We start from the raw sequence: 10,640 nt of genomic DNA on the forward strand, positions 1-10,640 counted from the left end.
ACACACTCACACTCACTGTCTCTCTCTTTACGCCTGGCCGTCCTTATAAATGACACTGCGCGTTGTGACGTTTTTATTTGACTGTAGTGGCCTGAAGAGAGAGAGATGTGTTGAGTCACAGTGTTCAAACCACACGGATCTGAGACGAGAAACAGAACAGAGTATTATTAACACAGGCAGAAAGTAGTGAAAGAACAACTCAGATTACTCAAAGATGGAAGAAACCAGCAGATGTATCCCCGGCGTATCCTCATTTAGAACGAACATGTTACCCTACAAATATTATGTTATCTGTATGTTTTGGGTTTCTCGTAATTCCGCTGTATTTTAGTACAAAACATCCAGATCACTTGCCTGCTGCTGCTTGATGTTTCTGTTCATTCCATCTCTGCACTTCCTGAATGTTTTCAGGATAAAATACATGATTATAATTCTATCACAAACTATACAAATAGACAGAGCAGTGTCATACACTATTCTGCTGATATTATATCACTAATTAATTCAGTCCTCTTTAATACGTTTCTTTTAATGTGTTTTTAGTACAGTCTTAAGTTGTTGATGCACGAATTCTTCTTAATAGTAAATGCTTCATACCAAGTAAATCATTCAAACAATGTATACTTTCCTGTTGCCAAACCTCAACACCTCCTGAAAATATTTCACAATAAAAGCCTGTGGGTGATATCACATCAACAAATGTTTTAACCTCAACATGACTCACGTGCCCTGTAGATCTCAGTGTTGAGTCTCCTGGCTCAGTTCATCTCTGTGGACCAGATCGCTGCCATGCGGGTGCTGAGGACGTTGAGGGCTCTCCGTCCTCTCCGGGCGGCATCCCGCTTCGCTGGTATAAGGGTAAGAACGAGCTGAACTCACCTGGAGCTCGACCCAGCGACCAACCTGAGATCTGCTGCTCTATGTGGAACTTTGCTTGCTGGCCTTAGAGGGTTTTAGATGTGTTGTGGTTTCTGGGTTTAACATGGTGTCCGTGTCATTCTGGCTTTAATCAGAGGTCATATCTCAGACTGTACAGTAGTAGCAACACTTTGGCTGATCCCTGGTAATTTTGAACTTACCAGGAAACTTTTAGTGACTAGTACTCAAAAATTAATCTCTCAACTTTTAAAGGATTAAACTACAAACACACACAGTGTGATACTGAACAATAAATGTGGATTAAGAGACGACTTCAACTCTAGGCAGCCATGACTCCTGCGTATGGTTCAACAAACAGAAGGTTGGAAAGTAAAGTTAAATTGTGGTTATGATTGAAAGTAAATGTGCTGTGAGAGTTTAACCATCAAAAATATTACAAATCCAGGCTGTTGTACAGCATGATCAAGTAAACAAGTGTTTTGTCTGGGAACATTATATTTTTGCCATAAATGCAAATTAACTAAATTGTTTTTATATGTTAACAGACAATTTATTTATCTGGTTGCAGTTACATTCCCTATTAAACATATCTGCCATTCCAGTTTAGTTGTATGAAAAGATAATATTAGGAGAAAGGTAATAATTGATAATTGTATCATTTATGAGAACAGAAGTGAGTCTGTCAAAATTCAGTCTGATATATTGACTCTTAGTTAAAGCTGTAATGGCACAAACCTCATGGGTCCAAATATGAAAATTAAAATACAACAGTCTGTGGCGCTGAATGTGAAAAATTAAACTTCATTTTTTTCTGCAGTGTCGACACAGTTTGACTGAAGGTTAACTTACCCCATTCCTCTCCTAACAGGCTTGATTCATTCATCTTTCCTCAGATCAGCGATTCTGATTAACCTGTGCAGGATCACTCGCTTTCTTTCTCACTTCATCTTTCATTAGACTAGAATTTAACTGTCCTGCTTCTCTCTCTTTCTTTTTCCTTCCTTTCCCCTCTCGCTCTGTCTTTCCATCTGTCTCTGAACATCTATCTCTATCTTTTCTGTCCTTCTCTCTGCTCTGTCTCTCTCTCCTCCAGGTCTCATTGGTCAGTTTGGTAGCCAACACATTGGGTTATTCAGACTTAGCAGCCATCAAATCCCTGCGGACGCTGCGGGCCCTGCGGCCCCTCAGAGCCCTCTCCAGATTTGAAGGCATGAGGGTAAGAGTCAGTATTAATAAAAATAACACATCTGGGCACCTGCATTTAATATAATTTAGCCTGTAGAGAAATTATAAATGTCAGAAAATATTTTTTTTACAATTACCTCTGACATGACAGAAGTTCTTGCAAGTAACTTCCTAAATGTTAAACATTTAATTAAATTGTTACAGAATGAAAAAAATCAAGGACAGATCACACTTCTCACAGGATGTTTTCACACCTAGGTGTTTGCTCTGGTCCAACTTACAACTTCACTTGATGAGTCTGTAAACCTGGGGTGCCCAATCCTGGTCCTCAAGGGCCACTGTCCTGCTTGTTTTGCAACCAGCCCTGCAGCTCTAGCTTCTAATTGCCTGAACACACCTGATCTAGGTAATCAGCAGTGTGTAGGACAGAGATGGCAAGAAAACTAGCAGGATAGTGGCCCTCGAGGACCGGGATTGGACACCCCTGCTGTAAACTCTTTTAGCAGGTTGGTTGGACCAGTAACTATATTCTGGAAATGGGGAAGACCTGCAGCAAGGTACAGAGAAGATGAAGCATAACAAAGTTAATGTAATATAGACTTCAATTCAGATAATCATAATGCGATTCTGATTGTTAGTGGAATAAAAGGTTTCATGTTTAAGAAATGTACTGTAAGTACATTAAAGGTTATGAAAGTGTCCTCATTTTGTCAACTAAGGGCTCCTGCTGTCAACCAAGATTTATGCTTTTTTTTTCTTTGTGCTTCTGGGTGTTTTGTGCGATGAGTCACTCTGTCAGAGGAGGCGGTAAAAAAAAAAAAAAAAAAAACCTTTCTCATGCTTGTCTTTATCCTGAGAACTGTCTTACTGAATAACACAGGTTATATTAGTAATTAGTTACTGAGGCCTGTTGTTAAATGTTGTAAGGAATGATTTAAAAAAGAGAGAAAAGAGAAAAAGGTCAATTATAAATAATCTTTTGGTGCTCAGGTGTGTTTTATAATAAAAATAAAAACTGACTTTATTGTTTTTCACAGTGTTTTCTCCGATATCAACTCCTGTTGTTTCACCTTTGCATCATATTTAACTTAATCTCTGTTCTTCGGAGGTCTTTTCTTTCAGGAAAAAAAAAATCCCCACCAGTTTTCATGTTGAACTGTGACTTTTCATGCATCTCCTTCTCACTTTTTGCATGTTCATGAACCTTTGTGACCAGGGAGGAAACATCAATCCTCTACTCATCAGTATTACTGACACAGAGTCAGTGTCCTGCAACTACCAAAAATAAGAGAAGAATTATTAGAAGAAGAAGTATTATTAACAATACCATCCCAGACTTAAAAGTTACATACCTTCTGGATTCTGGATTGGTAAGAAAAACAAATAAGCAAAAGCTAAATGCAGAAACCAAGCTGTGATTTCATGCTGTGGTAAAAACGTTCTGGACACTTTTGTTGTGTAATATGTTTGAATATTTTTACACTGGGTGGGTTGACAACAGATTTTACTTAAATTTTACTCAGAATCAGTGAGTGGAAATAAAACACTAGCAGTTATTAGACCTCCATAAAAGTGCTTTAAAATACAGCTCTTCAGTTTTATCACAGTCAAAGTGAAGACCAGGTTAAAGCTGAAGATGGAAGAGTTAAATAAGCAGAATAACGTTTGCAGGACTCTGGTTCATGTGCAGTTCAGGACCCGTGTTGCATGCTCCTGTGATTCCCTGTTTGTCATTGTCTGGCTAATAAGATTAACTCTCATGTCAATTTACAAATGCTTTGCGCTCAGCACCATGCTGGTCACTCAGCATGGGATTGTGGGTAGAAGAGCTGCATTGTGGGTACAATGAGGAGGGCTGCATTGACAGGTTGAAATGTATTTCTGTGTAGTACTGACCTGAGCTGACTCAGCTTTCACCCTCGTCGCTGTGAGCACCAAAAGGAAGGATAGAGCTGATTTACACAAGAATACACTGTTGTCTATTTACATATTTACTCCTTGTGCTGCATCCACTTCATAAGAGAGCAAAACTGTACATTACCTGCTGGCTTTAAAGTGTTCACACACTAACCTCGGCTGAACCTAGATGAAAGTTTGCCGAAAACTTCCACTAGTGTTCCAGAGGTAATGAGACTTACAGGTAATTCAGTAAATGTGCTCAGGAACCAGTTACTGAATGTGACTGGAATGATCGGCAACACAGAACCAAACACCCTGGAGCAAACTCTTATCCAACATGAGCTGAAAGAAGAATTGCAGCGAGTTACAAAGTGAACCAATAAAAAGCATCTGTTTTGGAAATCAAACTATTTAAAAGACCATTATTCTTAATAGGTACTTTCATCAGTTCAGCCTGTTTCAGACCCACAATGACCCACAATGTACCTGTAGAACAGTAGACTGTGTGTTTGATGTGTAGCCTATAAGGTTGTTAAAATAGTCTCAGCTGCATCATTCATGTGTTCATCAGTAATTAAAATCCAATAATATCATATTCACAGATGTGAAATGACTCATCTTGCTTGTAGGATACTTTTACTCCTGTAAGTTTGTAAAAAAAAAAAAGTGTCTTTTGATCACACTGGCACGAAGTTTTAATACAGCAGAACACTTGGATGATTTTTCTCTGTGTTTAGTCTGTGTCTCCACCTAAATGTTTAACCCGACCAGCAAAAAGCTGAAAACATGACGTTTTCTCTAAAGACACAAAGTAAACTACAGTATTAAATGTTAGGAGTATGTGTTTTTACAATATGTGTGTGACTCTGAGTGTCTGCGTCCGTCCAGGTGGTGGTAAACGCTCTGATCGGTGCGATTCCCTCCATCATGAACGTGCTGCTGGTCTGTCTCATCTTCTGGCTCATCTTCAGCATCATGGGCGTCAACCTGTTCGCCGGGAAGTTCGGCCGCTGCGTCAACCGCACCGGCTATATCTACGAGTCCTCCTTCATCAACAACAAGTCTGAGTGCGATGCACTCAATGACACCTCGCTCTACTACTGGACCAAAGTAAAGGTCAACTTCGACAACGTGGGGGCAGGATATCTGGCTCTGCTGCAAGTGGTGAGTCACTGAGTGACTGAACCAGGGGATTACGAGAGTCTGGAGTCACAGTGAGTTTTAAAGGGATCGACCATGATTGGGCTGGACGTTCCCTTTGGGCTGTCAAGTGATTTTTGCCAATAATAGTAATAAATACATTAAAAAATAAAGAGTAATAGCAATAAGGTATATGTTTAATCCTAATGCACAGAACTACCCAACATGAACTGCTCATTTTTTGAGCTTTTCTTTTATATATAATATAATTTGTTCATTAAAGCAACACACACAAAACAAAAACTCCTGCAGAGGACCTTCCTGTTTCACAGCGCTACAGAAAACACTTTTTCCAAGCGTGTGGCCATTTTTCGTTTTCCTGGCAGGAAACAGATGGGGACTTGGGGTTCTTTATGAAGTGTCCATGATTCATTAGGAGCCTTTTAAGTTTCTATTAGGATCCAAAAAAACCCCTCCAGTGCTTCATTTGTAGCAGGAGAGGAGGGTTTTTGTTGGTGCAGGATTGCAACGTAGAACACATGTCAATTTCAAACACAGAGAACTAGAGAGAGCGACAAAGCAAAAAGAATGTGTAGGTTGAGTGAAGGGAATATGTTGATTTCCTTAGAAACGCAGCTGATGCTCTAGGTTCCCCTCCAACATCTCCACACCACCAAAAGTTCATTTCTCATTTTATATGTCTTCACCTGGTTGAGACACTTAAAAACATCCTCTGGGCAATCCCAGCCTCTGTGGACTGAAACTATTACAAAACAAAGCCGCGGCTCAAGATTAAAAGCTTCTGTGTGACGTGTTAATGGGAAACTTCAAGTGAAGAAATGGTGGAACAAAGAGACAACTCTCTCCTGAACGATGACTTCATGACAAATTAAAGCCGAGCGTCTCCTCCACAGACCGTAGGAGGACTGACTTCTCTGCTTCTTCTCCTCCCTCGCCTCCTTGATCTTTTCTGTTCGTTCCGTCCATTTGCTGTCTTAGCCTTAATTTTCCTCCCACACCTGTTCTTCATTGCTCTCACTTTTGGCTTCTCCACTTGTCCGCTTTGCCTTTCTTTGTCTCCATTTGTCACATTTGCTTTAATTTCTTCCCACTTCCTCTCTAGTCATCATTTTCTCTTTTACTGTGCATCTGACCCTTCTTTAAATTATTAGACAAAGCAAAAAGCTAAAAGTAAAAATCTGAATAACCAACAGGTGAGTAATAAGTAATGGCAACATCTGGGAGGCAGTGGAGGAAACACTTCTATTCCAAGATTGTAAAACATAAATATTAGAGAAAAAAATGCAGGGACTTTGTCATCGGAACGGGTCTCAATACACCTTAATACAAAGTATAAATGAATAAATGTAAATGATTACAACTTAAAGAAAACTTAGTTATGGCTGTGATGGTGCAGTTGGTCTTATATTGTAGTCTTGGCTCATTTTCTTGCTTTCCTTATCCTCCCTCACCTTTTCTGTCAGGTATAGGATTGAATCTTGAATTTCCATTCTTCCACTTTGCTTTTCAACCCTTTCTTTGTGGCTTGTATCATTTTTCTCCATCTCCTGTCCCATTTCTTTCTTTGTCTCTCTTGCCATCATACTGCAACACGACATGAACAAAGCCAATTACAGTCACTGCAACTCCACTTTTCCACCACTGCTTTGCTTTCTTTTCCATACAAGTCTTCATTTACCTCCTCCTTCCTTTCTCACCTCGGTCTTTACTTCGTTCACTCTTTTCTTTCTCGCTCTCTATCGCCCACCACGGGAGTCCTGAGAGCCTCCAATCAATCAGCGTCTGAGAGGCTTTTATTTTTAGAGCGACTCGAGCCAAGTGGGAGGGAGATGGAGAGATGGAGAGAGACTAAGGCAAGGAGGGAGGAAGAAAAAGTACAAGTGGTGTTAGAAAATTAAGTTTCAGACAGCAGTGAGGGAAAGAGATAATAACAAGGGAGGAAGAGAGATTCGAGGGAATGAGCAGATGGACAAATGAGGGATGATGGAGGAAAGGCGAGGAGGTGGAGACAGAGAAAAGATGAGTGAGATAAAAGGTGAGAAATACTGATGATAGAGATACAGCTGGGGGAAAAGACAGTGAGAGAGATAAAAGAAAGAAAGGGAAGACATAAAGAGTCAAAAACACAGATGGAGTCGTACCAAACACCTGTAGTGGGATAAAAACCTCAGTGCGACAGATCTTCACAAGTTAAAGAAGTTGTTGGTCTGCTACCTCTCCTCGGCCACAGAGAACCTGAGAGTTGTCAGGGTACGGTTGCCTTGACAACGAGTTGCTCAGCATCTCTGTGTTTGGATGGTCGACGCAGCAACGGTTGGCGAGGGCAACCCTTCCATTAGCATCTGGAAATAGCTCCATGCTGCAGAGAGAGAGAGAGTTTAGCGAGCTCAGACTGAGGATCTGTGCACGTCTGATTTTGAACCATGAATTATCTCGTTTCGTTCTGTCACTTAATTATTATTTTTTGAGAAACTTTCAAAAGAGAGGGAGTTCCCAAGAAAACTATCCAGTACTGTGGCAACATGAGATCTATGTGTGTTCATTACAGTTTACACAATTCACTAGTGTAATATCTACAACATGAGAGTCTGAGAAATCAGAAGGATACAGTTCAATACTATAGTTTCTAGAATGCAATATAGTCAAGCCCTCTTAAAAGTGTTACACAGAAATATCAGTGGTGAAAGAAGTACTCAGATCCCCCTTGAAGTACCAATACAGCAATGTAAAAATAGATACAATAGTTTAACTTTAGTGAAAGTGCAAAAGTAGTATCAGCAAAATATATCTAAAGTCATTTAGCTCCAAAATGTCCTGTAGTGCATCAGCATGCAATTTAACAGTATTGGAGAAGGTAGTGGTAGTTAATGTAGTTCAATCACTTCACGCTGGAGGAAATTGAACATTACATTTGTTAATACTACCCTAAGAAAAAATCTAAGTTAAGCGACATATAAAAGTACTTCCAACTACTGTGGACCCAAAATAGCTTGTTTTCTCCCACAAAAACTCCCAGGAAGTCCCAAACCAAATGGAGTTTAATTATACGTAGTTCAGCATGTGACATAAAAGCAGCAGTCTAAGGGCATTTACTGCACATTATACCCACTTGTTTCCTGTCTGCCTCTCTACTAATACTTTTTTGCTTTTGAATTGACTTGAATTTAAATTGACTTGTATCTAAGTAAAATTTCAGTTTTTCTACAGTAACTAGGTAAAACACACTCTCTCTCTCACACACACACACACATTTCTAGTTGATAATATCTTAATTTCAAAGCTATTTCACAATAATTAGTGAAACAGTTACTGGGTAATTATTATGTAATGACTGTGCTGTAATTTACTCAATTATAACTTTAAATTAATTTACCATGGATTACATTTTAACCATGGACGTTATGGTTTTTAAGAGGACTTCATGTTAGTCCTAGAGACTTTATTAAAACTCTGCGTATTTATGTCACGCATTGTTACAGTGTTTTGCTTTCTGTAATTATCTCCATCTATCAGAGCTGCAGTCTGATCCACACGCAGTCTGATCAACTCATCGCATCCATTAAAAAGGTGTAAAAAGAAATGTTACCGTCATTAAAATACCTGTACAAGTCCATCATCTTTTACAGCATGCCCCCCCCCCCAGTCAATCTGACAGAGCGTAATAATAAGTGGTATTTCAGGTCTGAGTGCTGGATGGCAGGAGCTGATTTCAGTTCTGGATGACAGACAGCAGGCGCCCACTCAGACCAAAGTATTCCATTTCTTCACATCTGCATCCTTTTGTCTCTTTATCACATCCTCTACCTCCATCTTTCCACCTGCTCTCTCTTTTCCCTCCATCTCACGTCCCCTCCCCACTGAGGACGGAAGCCCATAACAAGACTTGTTGATCTTTCATTGAAGAAAAACAGCAGTGGTGTTTCCATGGTGCTCTGACTCTCTGTGCTAATGTTCTTCTAAAACAGGAAGGTTGCTTCAAGATCCTTTTTAGTTCAGTTATTCAATCAAGTGCAGGAAATGTGCAGGAAGTCGTTGTCTTGGTGACGTAGCTGAGAACACACACTGAAACAAGAGAAGAGGAGCTCCACATTTCTGTTACAAAGTGATAGAAACACTGCAAGTAAAGCTGGAGAATGAATGGGTCAAGGGCTGAAAAACAGATGCTGTAACAGTAGATTACAGTACATAATGTACACTATAGAGCCAGAAATATGTTGACACCAAGTCGCACTTCAAATACAAAAGCACTTACATACAGGGAGCATGTGCAGAAAGATCCGTTCTCCGTGACACTGGGGCTTTTTATACTTGACCTAATCTTTTTGTAGCAGATCCCTAATATCAGCAATAATCTTCCAGTCTCAGTTGATTTGAGTACAGCTTTTTATCAATTCTTAAAAGAATCGAATACATACTGTCTAGAGCATCGGGCATAAAGATTTACAATACAAAATTACAGGTTTATATGTTGCTGGTGTCCAATAAGAAACTCATGTTTAATATAAAATAATTTTAAATGCCTTAACAGCACCATCGTTGTTGCATGCTGCAAAGGTTTCAGAAAAGTTTAAATGAAAAATTAGGTTCGGTCTTTTCATCAACAATGACAGGTTGTCATTATTTCATTTTGGTTTGTTTGTTTTCAAGGCTACATTCAAGGGCTGGATGGAGATCATGTATGCAGCAGTGGACTCCAGAGCTGTAAGATATACTTTTTTTATTTGTATGTTCACCTGTATCTGATTTCACTAACAGATTAAAAACTGACATGCCAGGGAGACATGTTTTTAAATGATCTGTGTGTTTCTTTGCAGGTTGAGGAGCAGCCAATCAAGGAGGTCAACCTGTACATGTATCTGTACTTTGTCATTTTCATCATTTTCGGCTCGTTCTTCACCCTTAACCTGTTCATCGGCGTCATCATCGATAACTTCAACCAGCAGAAACGAAAGATAAGCAGCAGACACTCAATTTACATGCACCACCTGAAACAAAAAACATGGGAAATAATACATCTGACTGTACTCTTACTGTAGTGTATTGATTTAAAAGTGATAGAACTATAGTTAACCAAGTTTATAGACTAAAAAAGAGACACAATCATTGAAATAACCGGTACTAAATGTGGTGCAAGTTATACTTTACTGTAGGTAAAAATAACTGGGTTGCTGTTTTTTGTTGTTTGTTTACTTAGGAGGACAGGACATCTTCATGACAGAGGAGCAGAAGAAGTACTACAACGCCATGAAGAAACTGGGCTCCAAGAAACCTCAGAAGCCCATCCCCAGACCTCTGGTACGACACATCAGACTTTTTTGTAGAAGCCTAAATCAAGTCCTAGCATCTAGAAACATCTTATGTCACAGAGTTAATATATTGTTCACACTACATTTTTTTCTTTTAGTGTTAGACCTACAGTATAAAGAGGCACTTCCTGTGAAATTTCACAAATATCCTCAAAGGACAGGGACAGATCATGCCCTTAATGAGGAAGTGTGTTAATGTGAAACATCTTT

At 39.4% G+C, this 10,640-nt stretch overlaps 1 protein-coding gene across 3 annotated transcripts in view; it reads left to right on the forward strand.

The window, feature by feature from the left end:
* The window catches only part of LOC113163497 (sodium channel protein type 4 subunit alpha-like), a 124,144-nt gene that overhangs the window by 108,398 nt on the left and 5,106 nt on the right, over positions 1-10,640 (forward strand). For all 3 annotated transcript variants that reach the window (XM_026362194.2, XM_026362193.2, XM_026362192.2), the window contains exons 26-30: positions 1,973-2,095; positions 4,852-5,127; positions 9,772-9,825; positions 9,939-10,076; positions 10,315-10,419. In XM_026362194.2, the coding sequence (XP_026217979.1) occupies positions 1,973-2,095; positions 4,852-5,127; positions 9,772-9,825; positions 9,939-10,076; positions 10,315-10,419 (696 nt within the window). The remainder of the gene's footprint in view (positions 1-1,972; positions 2,096-4,851; positions 5,128-9,771; positions 9,826-9,938; positions 10,077-10,314; positions 10,420-10,640) is intronic.

This window comes from Anabas testudineus, chromosome 2, assembly GCF_900324465.2.
Source record: "Anabas testudineus chromosome 2, fAnaTes1.2, whole genome shotgun sequence".
Lineage (NCBI taxonomy): Eukaryota > Metazoa > Chordata > Actinopteri > Anabantiformes > Anabantidae > Anabas > Anabas testudineus.